Below are 27,881 nucleotides of genomic sequence, written 5' to 3'. Positions count from 1 at the left end.
ATCCGAAAGAACATTTTGTGAATAAATATGTCTTGTTTTGGTCATAAAAAAGTAACATTATCCACTAGGCTACATGAGAAACGCAGATTTGCCAATTCTGGAAACGCTTCTGAAATGGCCAATGCTGTGAATTGCTTTAGTCACATGACCTGGGGTTTTGAAACACTTTGTCATGTGACCTGGGTGTTTCGAATCACCTTAATCACGTCACCTGGGTGGTTCAGATCATGCTTCAGTGCATTGTTTCGAAACACTTGTGCTTCAGGGACAGCTGTGACGAAACGTCAGTTTCACGTCAGCCATCATCACTATTTATACACCCCAGTTTCACACTCCCATTGCTGAGTCTTGTTGAACTGTAAGTGAGCACTACAAATATTTCCTTGTCTTGTCTAGCCATGTTTTTGACTTGTGCTTTGTTTATTGTTTATGTTGTTTTGCCACCTGTCCCGACCATTCGTCTGCACTCTAAGCTTATGCATAATCTGTATGCTTCTGTCTATCTGTATTCTGACCTTTAGCCTTCCTGACGATTCTCTTAATAAACTCCATTTTGATCCTCAACTTATTACAATAATAATAGATCTAAGTGCATTTGTATGATTATTACATTTATGTTTTTATTTTACTTATCTTATAACTTTATAGTGTACTTCAATTTGAGCTCAATAATATTTTTTTATTTGTTATTTTTTTGTTGAAAGCATTGATGTTTACATTAAAGAATGTGTTAATTATTCATTAAAATGCACCAAATCAGAAAACTAGACTGATTTCTTATGCATCATGTGACTCCGTAATAAAGCTAAAAATGCAGCTTTACACTGTTAAAAAATGCTAGATTCCACACAATTGATTTGGGTTGGAACAACATGAAGTAATTAAGTTCACTTATTAGTTTTTCACATTTAAGTGGATTGAACATAAAAAATAAGTTCCCCCTAAAAAACTCAAGAATTGTGATGTTTCAGCTCAATTTAGATAAGTAGTTTAAACAAACAGCAAATGTAATTTTATTGACAGTACCATTACAATAATTAGTAGTAAAAAAAAGTACCAAAAACATATGTTGTTCCAAAGAAATGCTCTTTTGCTTTATTTTTAAGCAAATAAAAGGCAACCTTGGTGAGTGTAAGAGAGAGCAACAAACTTGTGAACATTAGTTTATGTTTTGACTTTATTAATCATGTACGGAAAGCCGTTTTAGACTGTACAGTGCATCCTGGCTGTATGTTCGTCAGGTACACCCTTCAGAGAAACTTTGTTTAGGATTTTTGGGTAGATTTCCTGCATGCCCTTAGACACATACTATAGGGTTCGCCACAAAACACAAGCGCGCTTGCAGAAGAAAAAAGCCTGGGAGGCCCACAGTCTTGTAAATCACCTGCTTAACAATGACTTTCTCACCCTCCTCCCACACACATACACAATCTCACTTCCAGTGCCATTAGGAAAACTCTAACCTCTTGTAAAACTATAATTAAAGCAGCAGTGAAACTGCCCGTGTTGCTTATTTTCTCCCTCACACCTTTTATTGCTCTTTTTTTATGCTTTCACACATACATACTCTACACTTTTTTCTACTTTTTATGCCTTTAAGATTTTAGAAGTTTTTTTTTCTTTTAAAGTTTTAAATATGGCTAAAAATATTAGTCACTGAATAAAAAATGTCAAAAAAAGAAGTTTGTGTAAGAAACTTACAGAAGAGACTTGTTATGCAGACTGACAAGCTAATAAAAAAATTTTCTGCAGTTTTAAAATTTTTTCGTTTTTTTGCTCTAAGTCTATTCTACTTGAATGAAGAATATGTAGATAATGTTTAAATTAACATTCATTCAAATATGTTTTAAAGGAAAGGTGATTTAAGTGACTTTGAACGTGGCATGGTTGTTGGTGCCAGAAAACTATCCAGTTAACGGCAGTTCTGTGAGCGCAAATGTTTTGTTGATGTCAGAGGTCAGAGGAGAATGACCAGACTGGTTTAGAAAGGCAACAATAACTCAAATATCCACTATAGTTACAACTGAGGTATGCCTATCTGAGTATTGTTGCTGACCATGTCCATCCCTTTATGACCACAGTGTACCCATCTTCTGATGGCTACTTCCAGCAGGATAATGTGCCATGTCATAAAGTGCAAATCTGCTTTTTTGAACATGGCAATGAGTTCACTGTACTCAAATGGCCTCCACAGTCTCCAGAACTCAATCCAATAGAGCACCTTGGCATGTGGTGGAACGGGAGATTTGCATCATGGATGTGCAGCCGACAAATCTACTGCAACTGCGTTAAGCTATCATGTCAATATGGACCAAAATATCTGAGGAATATTTCCTGTAGTTTATTGAATCTATGCCATGAAGGATTCAGGCAGTTTTGAAGGCAAAAGAGTGTACAACCTAGTACTAGTACCTAATAAAGTGGCCGGTGAGTTTATATTATGTTGTGGTGTATATGCACAATATTCTTATCGTGGGCTCTTCAAAGTACAATAAATCTTTCTGTCACTGATTTATTTACATATAATTGGGCCCACATGGAACAGAAATCTTTAGATTTTTTTTATTAGCAAATCTAATGTGTTTGTTTACTTATGTAAATGTGTGTAAATATATATTGATACAGCTGTATATTAATGTCAGTAAAGTTATTAGCTAACATGCAAATGTTTATATAATTTATATACAATACAACTTGAAAAGTAATATTTCAAGTATTTTAGTAGAAATATGTGAGACTTGCTTTGTTTTCAAAACCAGTGGATCTTATTGGATTTTCTTTGTAAACCTTAAATAAAAGTTTTTATTTTATTTTTTTTCATGTTTTAGGTTTTTAGTTAATATACTACCATAAGAATTCAGCATAAATCTGCAGATTTTGTACAACATTCTCCACAGAAATAGCAAAAAATGTCTACAGATTCAGTCTGACCCTTTATATAACCATATATATGTATTTTTTGAAAAATCACTAAACTTTCTTATTAGGATAACATCCATTTGTCTGTTTTCAAGCCCTTGTTTTTCATTTATGAACAAAAAAACTGATAACACCATGTACTATGATAAAGGTTTCAACAATTAGCTTGCCATGGGAATTTGAGACCTGAATAGGTACATTCATTTATTCATTCATTTATTTTCTTTCGGCTTGGGTCGCCACAGCGGAATGAACCACCAACTTATCCAGCAGAGGATGCCCTTCCGGCTGCAACCCAGTACTGGGAAACACCCAAACACACTCATTCACATACATACACTATGGCCTATTTAGTTTATTCAATACACCTATAACGCATGTCTTTGGACTGTGGGGGAAACCAGACCACCTGGAGAAAACCCAAAATGCCAGCTCCACACAGAAACGCCAACTGATCCAGCTGGGGCTTGAACCAGCTACCTTCTTGCTTTTAGACAGTGCTTTGCTAACCACTGAGCCAACGTGTCACCTCTGAAAGGGTTGATAAATGAGTTAACTTAAATCTAGTTTTGGGAACAATCTCATTGGGAATATGACCTTAAAAAGTGCCCCGCATGGAAGTTGTGTCTTGTTGTTAGGTCATGATGTACTTTCTGTGGACCCAATGCAGCGTACAGTGCGTTCTAGAGAAACTGCTGTGAATGAGTGATGAGAAGTGGAGGCTGAATCTAGGTATAGTCTTCTGTAAAGTTGACAGTTTGCACTATATGTCGAGTAAGGATCCACTTCTAGTGATACGGCTATATTTCCTTCATAATATATAAAAAAATGGTAATCCCATGAGTAATCCCCATTTTTGATATGTCTGCAGGTGTTAGAGAGGTGACTGTGCTCACATGTTTGCTAATGCTGGCAGGCTGAAGGACAGGAGCTCTCTGCGAGGAGTGGGAATCGCTGCATTCTTTGTATTCAGAGCAGCTGCAGGTGCCCACAGCTATTCATATTCTGCAGAGGGCTGTTCGGACGCTCTCATCCTCATTCCACAATCCATCAAATGATTAATCCTCTAAAAGCCTTAAAATACACGAACAGCTCAGTTTTTTTTCTTCTTTTCTCTGTGTTGCTTAATCTTTTCTTTCTCACTCTCTAAGTAATAATAAATAGGGTTGTGTCCAGCATATTCTTTATTGTAATCCACGTATTGATTGTTTTTCTTAATAGTTTCATTTATATAATGGCTTTAAAGGATGGGATGCATAATTATATTAATTATGTATTATGATTTGACAGTTTTGGCATTTTGTATGTACAATACAATGTGTTATTTAAAGAGTTTTAAAAATATATAAATTAAGCATTTATTCTGAAAACATCAATATTGGCAGTAAAAACTTTTCCATAGATAGATAGATAGATAGATAGATAGATAGATAGATAGATAGATAGATGGATGGATGGATGGATGGATGGATGGATGGATGGATGGATGGATGGATGGATGGATGGATAAATAGATGGATAAATGGATGGATGGATGGATGGATGGATGGATGGATAAATGGATGGATGGATGGATGGATGGATAGATGGATGGATTGATGGATGGATGTACTATGTATGTACTGTATGGATGGATGGATGGATGGATATCTATCTGTCTGTCTATCTATCTATCTATCTATCTATCTATCTATCTATCTATCTATCTATCTATCTATCTATCTATCTATCTATCTATCTATCTATCTATCTATCTATCTATCTATCTATGTCTCTCTGTCTGTCTGTCTGTCTGTCTGTCTGTCTATTACTCAAAAAATTGTTTCCACCAATATATTCAGCAGAATAATTTACAGCAATATTTATAATTCTAATACAAAATATTTTACCACAAATCATTTAATGGCTGTTAACAATTTAGCTTTGTCATCATAAAATAATGATTTTGAAATATTTTACCACAGAAAGCAGTGATTTATAAGTATATGATTGTAGTTATATTTATCAGTAATGTAAATTACTGTTTTACCTTGGTGAGTATAAGATACTTTTTACCAATTATGTGAATAGTAATCTATTAAAACTGCAATTGATAAAATGTTGGAATAGAAAAAAAAACAATTTTGTTGTACTAATTTATGCAGTCATGTGAAAAATTAGAATACCTTATGAAAGCCTGGGTATTTTGTGAGTTTTTTTAGTATATGGTTATTTAATCTCAATTTTAACGGTGCAGAAATATTAAGGTAATATAACTAAACAATTAAGACAAAAAATTCTCAAGATATTTTGTAAATGTAATTGTACAAAAATGCATTAAGGTGTCTATTTTTTCACACCACTGTATTAATATTCTTGATGGGCTTGAGAAATATCTGTTAAAATTGTTTAGTGAAGGGTTATTTTAAAATACAGTCAACGATGGACTTATAAACACACCACAGATATAATTTGAGGATGGAGTGAAGTTTAAATCAAAAACAATAAATACATCACTATGTGGAACTACTGTAGTCACTAAATAATAATTAGTGGAATCTGCTTGAAACATTTTATAATGTAGTTTACAATGTTAATAGAACAACCCGCTTTCTCATAATCACAAATTATTCAAAACCAGTGAGTTTTTTTCTGTTGAACAAAAAAGAAGATATTTTGAAGAATGGTGGAAATCTTTAACCATTGACATCCGTTGTTGGAAAAAATGAATTCTATGGAAGCCAATGGTTACCAATTTCCAACATTCTTCAAAATATCTTCTATTGTGTTTAGCAAAACAAAGGAACTTAAATGGATCAAATCAAGGCGGATCAAATTATTATATGACAAAATTTTAATTTTACTATCCCTTTAAGTCACCTACAACATCCTTATATATTTTGTAAATGTTCAGTATGTCCACTGAATGAGTTTAAAACCATTTTCTTTACTGGACCAGCAGGAGTGCCTTTCGAGTCACTTAAAGGACCAACTGCTGCTCACCCAGTAGATCCTGAGCTTGTGTGTTTAAAATAAGATTCTCTTGCTTTATGAGACCCCTGAGTCACTCCAGGAATGTGACCCCTGTACTCTGCATGTTCATATATAACCAAACAAGCCTGTGCGCTTGACCCTCTTATTGGGAGCCTAAATTGAAACCACTTGAAAAGTGTAAAACGCACTCTTATACTTGAATAAGATGTTCGGAGGCTTCAAGTCACTGCCTTTACTTTTTAAAACCTCTTTATTGCATTTAAACTTTACACTCAGATAATACAGAAGTAAAAACAACAACTACAACAAAACTTCTCAGTATTTTACATCAATATTTATGACCTCTCTTCTTATTCATCAGTCAACACATTTCCAACTTCAGGAAAACTTTAGGAAGGCCCTCATATTGTGCTTCAGCGACCGAAATGTGACCTCTGGTGGACAAGAGAAATGAGAAACAGATTCAGAGTTCCACATCAGGATATTTATTAGCAAATAATATACATTTTATGAACGTAAACATTAGATGAGCAGGTTACATTATAACCCCGTGTCCTAATAACACGCTATGTGTCGATATTTGCAGTGATAAGCAATTTGGCTGTTTGGATATAAACAGCCATGAATAAATCCATTCAGAAGCACAAAATAGTGCACTCACTGCACTCTGACGAAATGGTAAGGTTTATGATATAATTAATACATATTAAAACTCTTTAATATTATTAAATGCACATGCTGAATCACTGATATGCATTGGAACAACCCCAGCCTGCAAGTAAATATACTGTACATTCATTCATTTTCCTTTAGCTCAAGTGGGTCGCACAAGGGATGTGTTGCTCGGCAACGCACCATGCAGCGCCATGCATTTTAGAATTCTAAACATTTCTATCCGGGTATGCACACCAACGCTGCAAGTAGCGGCTGTCTGCGGTGCCCAGCTATGACTCAGGACACTGTTCATATTTCTGCTGTGCCACAGAGCGCCATTTGAATAGTTTCGTTTCAAATAACATGCCAATGTGCACGTCTGGTGTACGATATTTTCAATTGTCATGTGCTCACCGTGTCGCGGCTCATTCGGTGTGCAACCCCTTTAGTATCTATTTCAGAGATTGCCACAGTGGAATGAACCGTCAACAATTAAACGGCATATGTTTTTACGCAGCGGATGCCCTTCCAGCCACAACCCAGTATTGTGAAACTGTCCGATTTTTTTCTCGTGAAATTGTCCGATTTTTATCTGGTTTGTTCCAATAAAGTGCAGAGCAGATATCAATTCTTCAAGGCATAGTTTAGATACTTACTTTTAATGGTGGCCATCTTGAAGCATTTCAGAGCCGATGTTGAATAACTATGTACCACAAACTTGTTGATGGATATGGATTGACGGTGTATCCGATAATTACATATATGTTTCTTCAAATACAGATGAATTTAGCATCTTTTACTGATGCATAGAACTAGAAATGTGGTTTAAAATTACATTTAAGCTATTGATATTTATATTTGACGTAGTCTTAAATGATTCAAATGATCCTTGCTGTGTGGTAGGTAACATAATAAGATCTAAACGACATTGTTTGTTCTCCTGTTGTTTTCTCTATGTTATATAATTGTAATTTATCTGATCTCTTGCGGTGTTATTGACTTTGTGCGTACATGGATAGACTCATTTCTGCTCTTTATATTTATCCAGAGATTGGTGTGTGAGTGTGTCTGTGTCCAGACTGTCAGCTGCTTACCTTATTACATGGGCCTTGGTCTATTTACACATGTTTCCTCATAACAAGACTTGATTCAAACAGAGGACTGGATAATGAGCTTTGAGTAAGTGAATGTGTTGAGAGCAGCAGCTGTATAAAATGTCAGGAAGACGCCACAGGACAGCTCAGATTGAAAGCAAGTGGGGAGAGGATATTTAATGGTTGTTTTGATTGTTTGTGAAAGATGACGGATATGGTAATCGCTACACTGTGAGATGTAAAGGAGTCATACATTTAAATATAGAAATGTATTTTGTTTGCTCGCCCTCATGTTGATCCTGACCTGTCTGGCATTTGTTCACAGTAAGGTTCAGTATGATGAAAGGTATTCTAGATGTTTTGTAAAAGTCGTAAAAATGATTAGGGTGTAATCATTATGATGAAGTTCATACAGTAAGAATCATGAATGAATTGTTTATAAGATTTGGAAATTAATCTTCATTTACACTGTAGAATAATTCAGAATTATACAAATCATTTAATGTATATATATATACTTTTTCATTGTGACAGTGTGAACACCACAAAACACATTATATCTGATGGTTAATTTGGAATTAGGCAGGAAAAGTAATCCCAAATTAAAAAAATTTTTTGCCCACATATGACAGCGTGAACAGTACAAACTGCATGGAATGTGATATTTTTTTAATTTGTGCAATTTTTATTTGTGCTATTAAATCCGATACAGATGTTTTGCAATTTGACCACAATGGGATCTGAATCTGGGTTCACACTGTAGGACAAAACAGCCCAAATCTCTTTTTGTGTTTTGTTTTTTAATCTGTAACTTTGATTTATTTTCACTAAGTGTGACCACCACAAACCACATACAATCTGATGGGTTTGATTATGATTTGGTCCATTTCAATATTTTTTTCCCTAAATCTGCATTTATACTGAAGTCAAAAGTGGCACAAAACTTAATTCATTCATTCATTCATTCATTCATTCATTCATTCATTCATTCATTCATTCATTCAATTTCCTTCGGCTTAGTCCTTTATTTTTCAGGGGTCACCAAAGCAGAATTTATCCTGCATATGTTTTACACAGTGGATGTCCTTCCAGCCTCAACCTAGCACTGGGAAAAACCCATACACTCTCTCATTCACACACATACACTATGGCCAATTTAGCATATTCAATTCACCTATAGCGCATGTCTTTGAACTGTAGGCGACACCAGAGCACTTAAAGGAAACCCATACCAACATGCGAAGAACACATATGCAAACTCCACACAAAAATGCCAAGCTTGAACCAGCGACCTTCTTGCTGTGAGGTGACAGGGGTAACCACTGAGCCATCGTCCCACCCCTGGCACAAAACTTGATTATCATTCATTCAATCATTTTCTTTTCGGCTTAGTCCCTTTATTAATCCAGGGTTCGGCACAGCGGAATGAAACGACAAGTTATCCAGCCCATGTTTTACGCAGCGGATGCCCTTCCAGCTGCAACCCATTTTTGGGAACACATCCATACACACTCATACACTACAGACAATTTAGCCCACCCAATTCACCTGTACCACATGTCTTGGGACTGTGGGGGAAACCGGAGCACCCGGAGGAAACTCAGGGAGAACATGCAAACTCCACACAGAAACGCCAACTGACCCATCTGACAGCACCACCTACTGCACCACTGCGTTGCCAAACTTGATTCTTTTTATTATAATTTTGTTTTGCACATATATGACTCAGATCTGTTTTTGTCATGACAATGTGAACAGCACAAACCTGATCTTTTCAATTACGATATGTGGTATTAAACCTGATACGATACTTATGATTTGCAATGCAACCGCAGTGTAAACGGTTATGCTGGAATTCATGCAATTGACATTCATCATCATTCTGCACAGGTACATACAGTACTATAAACATCCCTTAATGTGTTGACTACACCTGTGTGATCAGACTGTGGTGTGATTAGGATGTTAAGTTCATCCTGTGTTAAGCTGCTATATTCAAATCTGCTTTCCCTCAAGGGCTATCACTGAGCCACAGAAAGATGTGTCTAGCACATTTCATACGTAGATCACAACTTCTCAATGTTCATTCATTTATTAATTTTTTTTTGGCTTAGTCCCTTTATTAATCTGGGGTCGCCATGGCGGAATGAACCGCCAGCTTATCCAGCATATGTTTTTACGCAGCGGATGCCCAACCCATCTCTTGGAAACATCCATACACACTCATTCACACTCTTACTATGGACAATTTTGCCTACCAAATTCATCCATACCACATGTCTTTGGACTGTAGGGGAAATCGAAGCAACCGGAGGAAACCCATGCAAATGCAGGGAGAACATGCAAACCCCACACAGAAACGCCAACTGACCCAGCCGAGGCTTGAACCAGTGATCTTCTTGCTGTCTGGCGACAGCACTACCCACTGTGCCACTGCACTGCCCCACTTTTCAATGTTTTTAATTACATTTCAACACCTATTTTAGGTTTCATGCACTGAAAAACACATTTGCACCGCGGTTGTCTGCGAAAATGGCAGTAATAATCATATTAAACATAATCTGATGACATGCTTTATTCACATAGGGTGCTTTCTTACCTAGACGTTTGTTTCATAACCTGGCTTGTTTGCCTCCTTAGCGCGGTTCATTTGGCGTATGTGAATCCAGCAATCACTCTCTGATCTGCGCCAAAACTATTGTTCCGGGATTGCCTGAACGAGATGGTCTTGGTTCAATGACAAAAAAAAACTGGAGCAGGTTGATTGTAGTGAGAATTGTAGTGTGAAAGCAATACAAACTACCGAACCAGGCTATATCACAGTGTAGTATGGTTAATTAACGGGCATATATGGCTATATGAAGAGAGAATGATGATGTGTAGGGCAGGATGTCATTCATCAATGAATGTTTTATGCCGAATACGAAAGTGAAAGCATGCTGAACTATAAACGAGAGCTGTTTATCTGTTAGGAACATTGACTGAACTGCAGTCTTGGTTTATCTGTTATTTCTCTCTATAATGTAAAATGTTTTCCAGTACTGGGTTGCAGCTTGGTTACAGCTGTAAGGGCATCCGCTGTGTAAAACATATGCTGGATACTGTAAGTTGTTGATTCATTCCCCTGATGAATAAAGGGACCAATTCAAAGGAAATGAATGAATGAATGAACAAATAACAAAAAAATAATTGAAAAATACAGTAGAACTCTGACCAATGTGAGGAGAGTTTACTCACACTTGACTTGTTTTAGCTGTTTTGGTCCTGTTAGAAACCTTGCCGTATGAAAGCGAACCGCACCAAGAACAAAGAGCAACACTGTAACAATTTAAATCCCTGTTTCAGAACAAAACAATCAATGTACAGGTGTGAAAGCACCCAAAGTGTAAACATTTTGTAAATAATTAGATTGTTTCTGCTGTGTGTAATTGTAGTTTTGCGCTTGCAGGTGAGTTTAGGACCATGGTCAGTTCATACTGTAAATCTGATATTGGCCACATTTAAAAACTTGCGAACAGCCATGCAAACTCAATAAAATCAGATACAGTATGAGGAAAAATCTGGTTTTATCACTTAACCTCTGATACAGTAGTGCATTTTTGCAATGCCACTTACTGTATTTATGAACATATTTAGGAATTCAGCTGACTTTTATATCACTCTTCTAACTCTACACTGACAGGAGTCACTTCATTCTTTTTAGATACCAGCAATTCCTTGGTTGAATTACTGTTGCAGAGGAGTTACATTTACTCATAAGTATTACAGTGAGAGATCTGTACAAACTTAAGAGGTCAAACCATTTCAAATATTTAAACACTTTTCTCTGTCTCTGCCATGCCTAATGTGGACAGATAAATGCTTGTTGCAGGATGTGTATGGTATTGTGTCAGTTTAGGAAACTGTGATTTGTTTATAGCATATATCATCTCAAAAACATAGCAAGAATTAGGTGCTTTGTTTCTATTGAGGACTTAGAAAAACGTGTTCATGCTCTTATCAGCAACAGGGTGGATTACTGTAATGGACTCCTCGTAATGGACAGTCACACAGTTGCAGCTCTTCCAGAATGCTGCTGCCAGGATTCTGACCAGAACCAGTAATCAGAGCAAATCACACCTGTCCTCAGGTCTTTACACTGGCTCCCAGTTACATTCAGAAAGGAATTGAAAGTATTACTACTTGTCTATAAATCACTAAATGGCCTTGGACATCAATACATTACAGATTAGGATCAATTCAGTTCTAAATTCCAAAAGTTCAGTCAAAGCAGGGTGAATCGTCTTCAGCTACTACACCCCTGCTGGAATCAGCTTCCAGAAATGATCAGATGTGTTCCAACACTAGGCACATTCAAATCAAACCTGAAAACACATCTGTTTAGCTGTGCCTTTACTAAATAAGCACTGTGTTACGTCCAACAGATCGCACTATTATGCTTTTTCTTTTCTTTGTCATTCTTTTATAACCAGTTTTAACCAATTTTAATTTGTTTTTATCCGTTTTTAATCATTTTAACTCTTTTAATCATTTTATTTTTATAGTTTCTTTTATTTTTGTTTATTTAAAGCACTTGAATTACCATTTTGTATGGTATGAGCTATATAAATAAACGTGCCTTGCCTTGTTTTGCCTTCTTGGATGTGACATCAGGTTTTTACTATAATATGAATGCTGCAATGACCTCACATGCTGAGTATTTCAGTGGTTAGTGAATATTTAGAAATATTTTTCTAGTCCTTTTGTAACCTAACCACCTTCATGCACTTTCATCATGTTGAATATTGATACAGTATATGTTTTGAGTAAATAATAAATGTTTTATTTTTTAGGTCATACTATTCCTTTAATCCAACATCGTATGCCCTATATTTTCCCTCTTTAGTTCATATTTTTTATTCTCTCTCAGGATCTCATTTACCAGATGCGTGTTGTTGATCAGCATCTCTGTGATGGTGAAACCCACCACATTTTTGTATTTGATCATGCATTTCAAGGGAAACATTATTTTTGTTTCTGCATGTTCATATCCCAGTCTGTATTAAGCACAATCATTGCTCATTTACAGAGGTGATGTACTTAAAATGTGATCTTTGCTGAGTCGCCACCTTTGAAAAACTTCTGATGATGAAATTCATTACTTTCCAAATCAAAAAGTGCTGAGGAAACATCAACATCCTCTTGAGCAAAAGACTATTTTCAAATATTCAGCGCTCATAAATATATTTATGAGACTTGAACAATCGCATGTACATAGCGCATCTTGCTTATCCCTTCTTGTTTGTTTCATTATATGCAGTTTCCTCTTTTGTCTTTCTCTCCACAATAGTCCACTTTAACCTTTCCTGGCGTATGTTCTGTCTCTCGGCCTGGATCTACTGAAACGCTCTGATTACTTTCATTTCATTTATTTAACGCTTTTTCTGTTGACATGTTTACATGGTTCAGCAACCACAGGGCATTCTGCAGTCCGTTTGGTGTCAGACTCGGTAGTAGAAGAGGGAGAGAATTCATTCAGACCGACTGCAAACAGATTCAGGCTGTTACTGCTAGATAAGACATGATGCTCTTCTGTTTGTGCCGACTGTTGTTCCAAGTTTGAGAAGGATTTGGTTTTGAAGTAAAAGAGTGTGAGTTGTATCAGTCTAAGAAATGGAAGATTTCTTCAGATTTGACATGTTTTTTTACTGCATTCTCTCAGGGTTTGGCCAGCTTTGCTCTCAGATTTGGAGTTTGGAGTTCTACTTAGTTAATAACATTAGGTTTCACTTACATGCTGGGTTTTAATAAAAAGGAAATAAACTATAGTTTGTTTTTTAATACTTACCTTGTGTTCATTGCAGTGCATTTTTAAAATTAGCTGTCAATCTTTTAGACACTTGAGTACACTTGACTTGAATTTTTGATTTTTTCTGTGTAAATGATCTAGAAAAAGGGTGATGTTTATCTGTGTTATTTGTCATTATCTCTGAATACTGACATATTATTTATACAGCTTTTAAATTTATAATAACAACAATAACAATACATTGATTATCATCAAAGTACTGATGTTTGGTTATGTTCAGAAAATTGTATATGTCTTATTTATTTATTTATTTTTTGGCAGTTTTGCTATAATTTTGTATTTAGTAAGTACACTACTATTTAGAACTATACACACACACACACACACACACACACACACACACAGTTGAATTCAGAATTATTAGCCCCCTTTGAAATTTATTTTCTTTTTTAAATATTTCAATATTTTCCAGATGATGTTTAACAGAGTAAGGAAATTTTCACAGTATATCTGATAATATTTTTTTTCTTCTGGTGAAAGTCTTTTTTGTTTTATTTCGGCTAGAATAAAAGCAGTTTTTAATTTTTTTTAAAGATCATTTTAAGGTCAAAATTATAAGCCCCTTTAAGCTAATTTTTTTTCCGATAGTCTACACAATAAGCCATCGTAAAACAATAACTTGCCTAATTACCCTAACCTGCCTAGTTAACCTTATTAACCTAGTTAAGCCTTAAATTTCACTTTAAGCTGTATAAAAATGTCTTGAAAATATCTGGTAAAATATTATTTACTGTGATCATGGCAGAGATAAAATAAATTAGTTATTAGAAATGAGTTAATGAAACCACCTTCTCTCTGTTAAACAGAAATTGGGAAAAAAATAAACAGAGGGGCTAATAATTGTGACTTTAATTGTGTGTATATATATATATATATATATATATATATATATATATATATATATATATATATATATATATATATATATATATATAATAAAAAAGTTATTACTGTACAGGCATATTTGAATTTTCAGTGACATATTACTCCAGCCTTTTGTAGTAAACTTTTTTCTTGTATTTTTCATGAATAAAAACGTATAGAAATAGAAATATTTGGAGCAGTTTAATAATTTCTTACAAAAAAAGAAGCAGTTTCTTTAAAAAAATCAAATATTATTGAGCTAAACATTGAAAAGGTAGTTATTTAGATGCTGTAAACACGAATGAAATGAATGCAATCCTCATATACCCTTTAATTGATTATTTCTGCTTTAATTCAAGTCAATCCTGAATTTTATTAACTTCATCAGTGGGCCAATGTGCTAAAAAAAACTTGTATACCACATCCGACCCACAATCTAAAATGAGTTTCACACCCCGGGTGTAAAGTGCCCATCCCTGAACTCTCCCTCCATCCGGCTTTGTGTTAAAGCCATTCATAGATTTGGATTAAAATTCTTTCTCACTATCAGTCACTGAATGCACTCTCAAATCATTCCGCAACCTCTTTCCTTTCCCTTCTCATATTTAGCATACTGGAAGGACAAAAGGACAAAAGCTAAGAAAGAAAATAACAGACCAAGGGAGAGAGAGAGTATGGGTTAAAAAAAAGAAAGAAAGAAAGAAAAATAACAAAGTTTTGTGAAGCGTTGCCCCCTTTCAGGGCTCATGCTCTTTTGGCATGTTGGCTGGGTGGAGTCTCTCTCTCTTCTCCCTCTCTCTCTCTTTCCACTCCAGCTGCGTCTGTCTGTCAGCCCCTTCCCCCTCCAATCCGTCTGACCCTTGTCTGCATAGATGCTCACTAAGGAGAGGGAGAAAACGAGAATACAAAACTCTACACTGTGAACAGGGCAACTGCCTTCTGGGAAGCTTCTATTCACTGACACACACACACCCCTCACTCCATCCTCTACACCCCTATCCAGCCCCCTCCCTCCCTCTTAGTCCACCCAGAGGGTTTTGTTCCTGCAACGGGGCAACTTTTTCTTCCCCCCTCCACTTCTCAGTGTGTGAGCTGTTTTGTTTTGATTCTCTTCAGCCGGATTCCTGAGCGCATTGAAGGATCGGTTGGACCGTCTACAGCATCTCTCCTCATTTTGAAATCATTTATTCGCCCCAGCGTTTTTTGCAGCATCCTCGCACAGTGACGGTGGAGGCGGGTTTCTTCTGTCCCTGAGAGGATTACGAGCATGTGTTAGAAAGAGCGTGTGTGTGTCAGACGGAGAGAGAGAGAGGGAGAGCAAACGCGCAAAAAGACGAGAGCGACGGAGTATATTGGTGCATGTGACCGTGGGGAAAGGATGGCTCTGTGGCTCTGAGCTGCCTCGGCTCTCACAGGACGTACTCTGGTAATAAGGAACGAAAGACTGACTGACAAACTCTGCTAACAAGAGAATATTGTTCCCGTCGTGTTTTTCCCAGAGGCTTAACCAAACAGGATTTGCGTGATGCCGGCTGAAGTGAAGCAGGTCAGTTTGGGGATTCACTCTGTTTTCTGTTTGATTTTTGGGGCTTTTAAAATTGCTGTTGCTATTTTTTTTCGGTTTTCCTGTTAGTTAAAGGTGTTGGATGTGAAGTCCTTTTCTCAGAAAGATCCTTTCTTTCATTCTGCCGTTCTGATCTCATGTTTTGCCACACGTTGTGTTTTGATTACTCCCGTGGTCACATCCTATGAACTGTCAACACTGAGTATGTCCTTCAGTTAGTCAACCTTTATATGAGTTTAATTCAGACTCAGTTGTGTGTGAGAAGTATGTCTGTCAGTAACGTTGGCAGAATTTCCAGCAGCATCTAAAAAGGAATCCCACAGGCTTTGAAGAAGCGAAAGAAAGCCATTTTGATGGTTATATATGTTTAAAGTTCCCAAAGAGAAGCCAGGCTTCAAGATTTACTGCTGTGCTTCCTTTTTTCTCCTTCCTTCCTCCTCATTCCTGGACTCATCAGTGGTCACCAACTATTTGTTTTCTTTGTTTTGGAGCTACCACATCGCCTGGCAAAGCTCTGAGGAGATTAAAGGAATGTGCTTTTATTGGCGTGCTGGGATTTTCTAAAGACGCATTCTCAAAGGAGTGCTGTGTCATTCCATACTGTTAAATAATGTGTCAGGTTGAATAGTTAACATGCATAAATAACAAAGCAACAAGCAGTATTTGTGCTCAAATATGTTGCAAGCACTAATGAATTTCGTTGAATGGCGTTCTTCTTACAGTCATCTGTTTGCCACCGTTAATCTGTCTCACGGATGATTGCTTGATAACTGCCACAAGGAGAGGCAGCTGTATGTTTGAGACACGCTAAGCAAAACAAAGTCTGGAGGCGCCAAATTTGTAGCGTCTACGTCCCTGAACCCCTACCTCCACAGGATGGACATTCCTGCCATTCTTTGGGGTTCGCTTTGCGCTGCATGTAACCTCTGCTAACCTCAGAGCATTCTTTAAGACTGACACCTGCTTCGGTGAGGCCAGACGTGTCACATGAGGGCATGGAGATCAAGGGGCTCTGTTTTCTGCAGAGTGTGTCTGACATGGTTGATGTTGTTGTCTGTCAACTTGGTCGCTGAATAAAGTGTGAAGACATGAGTTCACTAAACATTCGGACCGCTTTTCTGAGTGTAGTGTTTCAGCTCATCTTTCTCAGTAATTAATCACAACTGACCAATTGCCCTTTTGCCTTAAAGGGACAGTTGACCTTAAATTTGAATTCTGTCATCTTTTACTAATCGTCAAGTTGTTCCAAACTTGTATGACAGGGCTCAACAATAAGGGCTGCCCGATGGCCCGGGGCCACCATGAGAGACGCTCAGCACTGTAGACATGATCGTTAGTGACCCGATCAGGCCAATGCTACTATTGGTCAAATGCCTGTGAATAAAGTCTTAGGATCCAGAAACAGTGCTTTTAAGCCTTTAAATGCTACCTATTCTGTGAAGTCGTAATCACCATATTGCTTTAATGGTTCGTCTTATCTGATTAGATGTGAGCACGCTATAGAATCCATTTTAAAAGATCAAACTTGCGTAATCAAACAAAAGTGGTCCACGCTGACTTAAGGAATCAGCTAGGACCAGCAACTGTTTATTTGGTTATTTGGTTGAATGTTGGGGTTGTATTTTAACATTTTGAATGAGCCATTTTCACATTTGGTTAAGATTTTTGTTTCGATAAAAGCTTAAGCTTGTTATTGGTTGCCAATTAACTTATACATGTTCAAATACAACGTTGAACTCTGGCTTTAAGAATTTCCACTCAATAATATCTTCTTGGTATATTATTTCCAGCTTTGAATGTTATACATGAACAAGTAATATTTCTCAGATCAAAACCTTTTGCCTGTGCATCCATAGTTTACACTTTATTTTGATGGTCCGTTTGTAATATTTAAGTTACATTGCATCTACATGCAAACTAATTCTCACTAGATTATAAGTAGACTGTAAGGTTGAGGTTAGGATTAGTGTAAGTTGACATGTACTTGCAAAGTTTCTTATAGTCAGTTAAATGTCTGTTAAAGAAGCAATATCAACAGATATTAAGCAGACAGCCTACTGATACTCAACTGGACCATCAAAATAAAGTGTTACCCATCCTGTTATAAAAGCCACTCAAACTGTAGATTCGCCATATATGAGACCTTTAAGAGTTCACAATTAGATATTGTTTGATAATAATAGCAGGTTTGGCAAGCTGTCCTGGGAGAGAACCCTGAGCTAATTGAGCCCAGGGCTATCGCCTGGTCGATGAGCATGTAAGGGGGTACGAGATCAGGTAGTTCTCAAGAGCTCCCCCTGGTAAAGGAGGAAAAGGGGGAGATGGGGTGGATAGGGGTATTCTTCAAAAAACGAAGATAAGGGAGTAATGCTAGATGGGCTATTTATTGTGAGTTTGGAATTACTAATGATTACATATGAGAGTCCAGCCATGATCATTAATGTCATGTGCTCCTCTTGAAATTAGTTCGTGAAACTTCACTTAGCTTTTAATAGATGTTAGTTAATAGATGCCAAATTCTATTTGCATGTACCATAGACAGTACTGACTTTTTTTAAACAGTAATTCTAGGCCTGAATCTCAGCATATGGATGCCCTTGCATTTGGTGCAGTGCATGTTGAGTGTAAAGCCAGACATCTCTGCATTTATCTTCACACATGCTCAAGACTTGAGACCAAAAGTAGGAAATGCCTGCAATGTCTCTCCTTAACCGACATGCATTGCGGCCACGTAACAGTGACTCCCAATCCAGCGGAGCTTACCGTCCTCAACCCTCAATTACCATGGGGTGAATCAGCCTGCCCGAGTCTGAGTTAAATATAAACGTCTGATACTTCAGCGTAGAAAAGCAGTGCCATTACTGCAAAAGAGATTTGGCCTCATCAAAAGCCAACCCGCCATCTCTAGACAGAAACATAATTTGTTTCAAAAAGCCATTTACATTTCATTTATGCTGAGACTACTGACTTCGACCGCAATTGTACACTGTTTTCTGATCCCCCAGAGTGCTTATTTTAACTTTCCAGAAGTTATTTGACTCTTTTACAGGGGGAAAATTGGGTGTGCAGACTTCAGTGAACTGTTTTAACCTCCATTAGCTCCGTGGTTCTTTCTATTCCTCTTCATTCACCTTCCTGTCAGGCCTCGCATTTGTAAAGCCTTGGCCATTCACTATAGCATGGCATGGATCAGTATTTGAAGACATATAGAGCAGAAGAAGCTGATTGTGACTGTGAATGGCATGGTAAATGTCACTGACCCAAGAGATCTCTGGGTAATTGTGCTGGTGCTCATCCAGGCGCTCTGGGTTTGTTGGGCAGCAGGATAGGGTGAAGAGGCTCCAGATGTCCCACTGTAACTGCCTTGCCCAAATCAGGGCATTTCAGAATCTCTGGCATGAATGAACAAAGACCTGCTTCACCTCTCGAAGGCTGAGTGGGTGCCAGGGTTTTTGGAAGAGGTGTGATGGCTTTAAGATAACAGCCGGGGCTCCGTAACCACTCATCTCAACTAAGTATCTGATGCCCTTCTGATGCCAAACAGACGGTTGATTTTGGATTAGCAGCCCAAGCCGCACTTGTGCTGGCTCACGGTTACCTGTGTTACGCTGAGCATGTCGTGAAAGCTTGGCGTGCTATCAGGACGTCCATCACATCGCGCTGTCCAGTAACCCATTTGGCATGCTACAAGAGTGCCCGATATAGGCCTGCCTGCAATTTCTCATGCAATGCAGTGCCGCAGCAGCTGACCCTTCCATAACACCCCTGTCAAACTGCCTGCGCTTCTTGGCTGCCCACTCAATCTTATTCAGTCAGGCACCCTCTCAGATGGATGTCTGTTCTCACACTCAGTAAGCTGTTTCCAAAAGCGCTAACGGAGAAGATTGTGTGTTAATGAGCTGAATATTTGTTAGCATGAAGCGTTTAGCCTTTATACCCCTCTTTGGGCCTATAATATCATTATATATTCATTTATCTTTCATAAAGCATCGCAGGCTTGTTTATTCATCGTTAGGCTAAAGCATTGCATTGTTTAAGCGTGGTGTTGACAAATTGTTATAGGAAAAAGTTTAAAAAATGGGTTATATCTTATATAATTATATTTTTTATATTTTATGGAATTATAAAAGCTTATTTATCATGTTAGGATTTTATAGTGTTTTTATAGTGATGTTTTTATGTTCTTGTTGGGTCTGTTGCAACGTAATTTCGTTCTGCATTACAATTCTATTGTGATGATTTGAATGACATAAATAAAGGAAACTGAAACTGAAACTGAAAAAGTGAGATTTGTTTTTCCTAATTATAAGGATTAATATTATTAATTTGTCAAAACCGCTTCGTATCTAAAGAGAGGCAGGCATAAATGTGCATTAGCTAGTTGGAGCATGGTTAATTTGACCTAAATATGCATATTGATAAAATATCTGTTTTTGAGGTCAGATTGATCCAATAAGTTTAGTTGTATAAGAGCATGATCTTAATGGAATTATAATGGGGTTGCTTACATTGATAGAACTCTAGGTAATGCAAATATTTTGTAACATGTTTGTATAAGTTGTTATCAGAGCTGAACAATATATTGCTTGAGCATCGATATTACAATGTAAGTATCAGCAATAGTCATAGGGCAGGATTAGATTATTAAACTCATTCATAGATTTTTTTTTTCGCCTTAGTCCGTTTATTAATCAGGGATCGCCACAGTGGAATGAACCGCCAACTTATCCAGCGTATGTTTTACGCAACAGATGCCCTTCCAGCCACAACCCAACACTGGGAAACACTACTTAATACATATTTTCTACAATTATACAACACAGACCATGTATATTTACATTTGATTTTGCAATTTCTGTACTTGAATACTGTTAGACTCCACAGGAGACCATAAAGTGCTGTTTATTTATTTATTTTTGGTTGTAATTTATGCAGATGCACAGCATAAAAAAACACTTGATCATCCCAGTATATCTAAATTAATGATTTTTTCCCAATTTAAATCAAATCATCATCATCATCATATCAAAATCATCAAATACAGTTATAGTCAGAATTATTAACCCCCCTTTGAATCTTTTAAAAATATTTCCCAAATAATGTTCAACAGAGCAAGGAAATATTCACAGTATTACTGATAATATTTGTACAGTTTATAAGAAAGTCTTGTTTTTTTGTTTGTTTTTGTTTCGGCTAGAATAAAAGCAGTTTTAATATTTTTAAAAACATTTTGAGGATAATGTTAAGATAGTCTACAGAACAAACCATTGTTATACAATAACTTGCCTAATTACTCTAACCTGCCTAGTTAACCTAATTACCCTAGTTAAGCTTTTAAATGTCACTTTAAGCTGTATAGAAGTGTCTTGAAAAATATCTTGTTAAATATTATTTACTGTCATCATAGCAAATATGGAAGAATTTAGTTATTAGAAATGAGTTATTAAAACTATTATAAATAACTATTATTATTTACTCACCCTAAAATGCTGGAAACGTGTAGCCATTTACATTTGTAGTGTTAACTAATAAAAGGCTATTGGTTTCCTACATTCTTCAAAATATTGTCTTTTGTGTTCACCATGAAAAAAAAGAAACTTAAAGATTTAATGCACATTTTGAAGTATGAGAAGCGAGTGATAGAAATGCCAAATCTGAAACAAAAATACCTTTAATTTACTAAAAAAGTTTTTGTGCTACCTTGAAGTGGTTTTGTATTTGTGCTAAAAAGGGATAAAGTGAATAATGGGGGATAGAAACAGCTGAATAAGCTTTACTTTAGTGAGCATTTCATCCACATGACTGATCAGCTGTCTCTATTATTCTTGACTTTACTGTAGTAGGTTACTAGGTTACCAATACTACAATGAGGCACTCTAACAAGTTGATTTAAATGCACCTAATTCACGTCACTGTCTTTTTTCTCTTTTTCTCGACCTTGTGAAAAGATTCAACAAAAGTTAAATGAAAACATGGCTGTTATTGACATGACCTAAAACCTTTAGGTGACCAGCCTGTACGATTAATGTATACAGTATGTAGCCACATAACCACATTAAGCTTTAGACCAGAGATGCCCAAAGTAAGGCCAAAGTTGGCCCATGGTAACCTTTGATTTGGCCCACCATCCTATCTAAAAAAGAGAGGGAGAATGATGAGAATGTGGTTGGGGTCATTAGGCCTTTGACAGAGATGTTTTGATTTGAACGATACCCTTTGTTTCTTTATTTTATTGCTGAGCTACAAAAAATGTCTACTGAAATTAAATGTTTCAATTAAATGTTGTAAATGAACCAGACTTTTCAAATGTAAAAAAATTCACATGACAAAAATTAATGCACAGAACATCGGCGAGCAAATTAAGGTAAAGGCAGGCGCAGGTCAGCTAGTGTTTTCAGCATTGAACTAACAAACAGCATTTTATCATAAAAATTTTATAGATAATTTTCTACACAGCTGGCATTAAGAAGGATCATAGAAACATTATCTGACTAACAACTAGCAGCTAAACGTGTCTGGAAAAATATTCAAAAGCTTTTATTTTTGTAAACAGCGCATATGAATGCGGCTGAATGTTCTGAATGGCTGTCCCAGGAGAGAACCCTTAGCATAATATACTTGAGCCCAGGGCTCCCACCTGGTCAATGAGCATGTAAGGGGGTACGAGATCAGGTAGTTCTTGAGAGCTCCCCCTGGTAAAGGAGGAAAAGGGGGAGATGGGGAGAATGGGGAGAGGGGGCAGCCATGATCAATCATAACACATGGTCCTCTCGAACATAGTTTGCGAACCTAACAGAGTGTATTTGTGTATTGCTTAAGATTTTTTTGTTGTCCTCAAAGATTTTTCCTGTCTCTTCTCCACTAAACAATTGCATGAAAACTCAGCCCTCTCTGTCACACCAACATGCCTTTCCCTTGCTTGTTTGCTCAACCCCAGTGTCCTGTTTATTTGGTAATGTTTCTTTTCCTCCAGCTTGTTAGCTGGACCATCCTCCTGTAGTCCTCTGTTTGCACGGATGCCTGCAAAAAAAAAAAAAAGAAGTAGATTAGAATGATAGCGCCACAACAATCCTGTCAGTAAATACAGAGGGCAGAAGGGGAGACGCTCAGGAACCGGAGACTGTGTTAGTGTGCGTGTGTGTGTGCTGGAGGATAACAGGTGACGACACAGGATTAGCAGGAATAACCCTAGACGGCTATCTCAGATTGCTTGGGTTCTCCTACGTATATCCAGCTCTATCGCATCTCTTTCCCTCTCAACACTGAACAAACAACTGATAAAGAAAAGAACAGCGTGCTTGAAACAGAGAGAGCAAGTCTGAGTTGAGCGGGCAAAGTCAAAGAGTGCATAAATGGGTAAAAGTGCATGTGCAAAGCAGTTTTTGTGTAATTTCTGTTCTAAAGAATAACGGCTGTAATTGGCTGGCGGCCAGCCAGTGAGGCCATAGGAAAAAGGGAAAGGTGCATATGTGACACTTTTGCGGGATCTGCCATGGCAACACGACTAGATGAAGAGCCCTCTGCCCCTGGATCTCATGATTAATGACATTGGGCCCGCTGGATGCTGGCGAACAGCATTGTACCACTGTGTGTTTGCTTTTGTTTCATTAGTTCACTGAGAGACTGGCAATTTTTTTTCGGGCCCGTCAACTGAAATACACACATACTCAACACGATCCGGCCTGGCTTGGATGGTCATGGAGGCTCAGGGGAAAAGAGCTCATGACGAATTATCCTCATGGGGAAGTGATAGTGACGTTGACGGTGGAATAGATTTTTGTATTTTCAGCTGTGCAGAAATGTTGGTACAACAGGGCTGCTGTTCAGGGAAGATATGCTGTATGTAAACAGCTTTCATACCAAATACTCTCAAACACACTGAAGCGTTTGTAACAATCTCAGATTGATAGACTAACTGCCTATCGCTGTCCTTTAGGGGACATTATCCCACTGTTGGCTGCAAGGATCGATTAAGAGCTTTAATGCAACTTCAGTCCCCCTTCTCTTTTCCATTACTTCCTTCAGTTCACACTTGTCCTTGTTAAAGTCTTCAGGCTACATTGACGGTAATGCAGACTGTTTTACGCCCCCTCCTGATAAGGTAAGAAGCCCTTAGGGGGAGGTCATGTCCCTTAAATCCCTCTTCCTTATAGCATCTGCAGGATCTGAATGCTGAAATGGACATTATTGCCCCCCGGGTGAGAGGCGATTTGTGCCACTTTCTGGTCTTTTACATTGGCGGCTTTCTTTAGGAGGTTAATCTAAAAAGTGTACTTAAATAAAAAAGGTTGAGTTTGGGGGTGGAGTATTGATTTTGAGCTCTTTTCTTATAGTAGGTGCTGTTCCTGGATCAGCCTTGTTTAGTTCTGTCGGTTTGTGTGAGCACTAAATGATGAATATGGTTTCTTGAGGTTGCAGGTTCTCCGTCATGCCATCTGTCTGCGATGGTCCTGTGGGATTAATAATGTCTTCTGACCGCTCTTTAGGGTAGCACTAATAGTTTGGGGAGGGGCGGCAGTTTCCATGTGTTTTTCTGTAAATTCTGGAGACTCGTGCTGAAAACTCATTAATATTTCGAAGTTCTTGACAACCAACCTGGATGCTTTTAAAAACAGCACTCAAAGAGAAGCAGAGATATAACTATAATCTTGTTTATTTGAAAAAGTATTTCTTTTTATACATTAATTTTATTCCTCCGGTAACCCAAATGTGACACACCAAGCTATATTATTGCGATTATTATTAGTCTCTTATTATTACTCTCACATTTCTGACAGTTTTAAAGGGCATCTATTTTACCGTTTTTTTTTTTTTTTTTTTCGAAAATAAAGATAAGTCTTTTGTGTCTCCAGAATGTGTCTGTAAAGTTTCAGCTCAAAACACCCATCAGATTATTTATTATACCTTTCAGAATACTGGAATTTCCAGCTCAACACAATGTAGCTGTTTTTGTGGCCTGTGCCTTTAATACTAGTTTTCCCCACTCACCGTTCCTACATGCCTGTCAGAGTGTGCCTCAATCTCTGTCTCGGCTGCGTCAGATAAACAGCACAGTGACAGACATGAAGGAAGCAGATCTCATGTAACGTTAGTGAGAAATGCTACAGTAAGATCTTTCCCAATGATTATTTGATGTACTTGTTGTGGAGTTAATTCAAGCCTTTCGATGAGTCACACACAATGTCGCTACAAAGTTAAAGCACACACACAGAGAGCGCTCTTGTTTAACCTTGCATTGTTTTTGCATGGCAAATGTGACAGGATACACGTTAATATCCACGGCTGTGTGGATATCCATTATGGTAATGCACAAAATAAACCTGATTTAATGTCCACAAACCACAATTGAAGCGTCTTCTTTTATAATTGTACTGACATGTGGCTGTGGTGATAAAGTAAAGATGGTAAAATCGCTGATAAGAGATATACATCTAAACTGGACTTTTAGAATTTCACACTATAAAATAAATGCGATCTTTAAGTATTTTTTTGTCTTAATTTAGAAGTGTCTTCCAAATTAAGTGAAAGAATCTCCTAGTTTTCATGTTATTAAAAAGCGTGTTAAGACGTACCCTTTTAGAATAGCATATGAATACAATATAATAGTATGTGTGTTTAATGTATCTATGTATATTGGTATTTTGTTCTATTAGTTTGTGCATTTTTGTTTTCTGTATTTTCTTATCTGATTTTATATTTAACTTGATATTGATGTTGTTTTTGTATTTATTTATACCTGTGAAGCACTATGAATTGCTTATTATGCAAGAAAAGGGCTATACAATACATATTATTATTATTATTATTATTATTATTATTATTATTATTATTATTATTATTATGCAACAATTGTACAGATTGACAAAATTTCTAAAGATCAAAGAATGTCCTAATTATTTTATTTTATTTTTCAGAATTTTTTTTATAAAAAAATTGTTACTCCAATTAAAAATAAGAGACAACTGATAATAACACAATTATACTTTCATTAAATGTTTAAACTGTAACATCAAATAAAAATCAATGACCCATTACATCACAGTGTTTGCCACAGGATTGTGAGAAAACTGAAGTGAAAAACAAATAAAGTTTAGCAGTTCAGTGATTCAGCTATTTTTTATTTTTTTATTTTGCAGCGGATTTTGGCATAATGTGCATTACAACGCACTGTAAAAAATGCTGGGTTTCAATCAATTTCTTCATATTGATGCAAAACAAATTGATTAAAAGTTAGTAGTTTTTTACAAATTTAAGTGGATTGAACATAAAACAATTAAGTTGTCCCCAAAAACTTTAACAATTAAATTGTTTCAATTCATTTAAAAAAATAGTAGTTTGAGCAAGCATCTAGAATAATTCTTTAAATGTGGTGCTAAAGATAATGATCTGAACCCTGATGTTAGAGATGAAGGCAAACTTCTGGAGAGCGAAGTTCTTCGACATTAACGGGGTGTCCTCGGGGTCTTAAAAAATATTTAAAGTTGATAAATCAATTGAAGATAAAGGCCTTTAAAAGGTATTGAAAAGTCTTAATCACGTTTTACGAGGTCTTACATTTTATTCAAGCATTGTCCAAAGTGTTTAACTCCAAAAAAGCATATGCTTTATGTATATGCAAACGTGGGAAGGTGATGTGACGGTCTCCACATGTAGCAAAACCATAGAGCGAAACAGACGGTAAAATGAGAGAATGTAAGTTTGCGTACTCCTGGTTGGAGAAAGACGAGTTTAAACAGTGGCTGAAGCCTGTAGCTTGAAAACAATCGCATAATTCATTCTTTCAAGCTTTGTTTCTTCCGAGCTTATCTGAGTTCTGTTGCATGGCTGTGTTCCATTCATTTATTTAACTACACCTGTTTATTAGCAAATGTTTATTAAGTTAAAGGTTTGATACTGATTAGAGCTTGAAGTGGTGATGAGGCCTTAAAATATTCTGAGAAGGTCTTTAAAAAGTCTTAAAAAGGTATTCAAATGACCTTTAGGATTCCTGCATATACCCTGGTTAAACAGTCTTACAGTCTTGATTCCAGAGAAACAATCACAGAACAGTCACAGAAACAATAGCTTTAGACAATGGTGTGGTGCAGATCTGCAGGGGGGAAGCTGTCATATACTGTTAGCTGCATTTGCTCAGTATTGTTACTCATGTCATTGATTTCTGCTGTAGATGTGCAAGCCGTTTGTTCTCACTGGGATTCAAAAGAAACAATAGTGCAAGGCACAGTGTTGAGGCAAGGTTGTTTAATGAACCCTGACTAGATATGCACTTCTGACCAATGTTGGCGGGCGAACTGCTGTTCTCTTATTTGTTCATTCAGCAGGCTTTTTCATTAGACTTTCAATACTGTTGCTCATACTTTATCTAAATATTAAACTTCAGCTCGGGTTGTTCTGTGGACATAATGGGATGTTAGATGGGTTGTGTGCTATTATGTAGCTTAGGAGATTATTAAACGAGCAAAAAAGCTATGCGTGTAGCCATATAAAGACTTGCGGGTAGGATCTTTTGAATATGTGACCACCCAGAAAGACAGAGCAACCATCTAGCAGTGGACTAATTTTTAAATTCATAATTGTGGAAACTATTAAGTATGCACCAATATATGCAATGCATATTTATGAGTTATTGATATTATTATTGTCCATTATTTGCAGTTATTTTTGCAATAATTGTAGTGCAGTTTAAACTTCACATACATTTTGCCATCCTAATTAAAATTTAATTTAATTTAATTTAATTTAATTTAATTTAATTTAATTTAATTTAATTTAATTTAATTTAATTTAATTTAATTTAATTTAATTTAATTTAATTTAATTTATGTCTGTATATTTTCATTACAAATGTTATTAATATAATAAGTGCTGGGCAGAAATTAGTCGCAATTAATTACATCCATAATAAACGTTTGTATGCATCTATTTTATGTTATATATTTATATATATATATATATATATATATAT

At 36.6% G+C, this 27,881-nt stretch overlaps 1 protein-coding gene across 55 annotated transcripts in view; it reads left to right on the top strand.

Annotated features, from left to right (window-relative positions):
* The window catches only part of arvcfb (ARVCF delta catenin family member b), a 428,020-nt gene that overhangs the window by 200,669 nt on the left and 199,470 nt on the right, over nucleotides 1-27,881 (top strand). For 21 of the 55 annotated variants that reach the window (XM_087252464.1, XM_087252455.1, XM_087252460.1 and 18 more), the window contains 1 exon segment: nucleotides 15,435-15,898. In XM_087252464.1, the coding sequence (XP_087108590.1) occupies nucleotides 15,878-15,898 (21 nt within the window). In that variant the 5' untranslated portion in view covers nucleotides 15,435-15,877. 55 annotated transcript variants of the gene reach the window in all.

The sequence above is a fragment of the Danio rerio genome, chromosome 5, assembly GCF_052040795.2.
Source record: "Danio rerio strain M-AB ecotype USA chromosome 5, GRCz13ab, whole genome shotgun sequence".
Classification (NCBI taxonomy): domain Eukaryota; kingdom Metazoa; phylum Chordata; class Actinopteri; order Cypriniformes; family Danionidae; genus Danio; species Danio rerio.
This window is presented reverse-complemented; position numbering and strand designations above follow the sequence as displayed.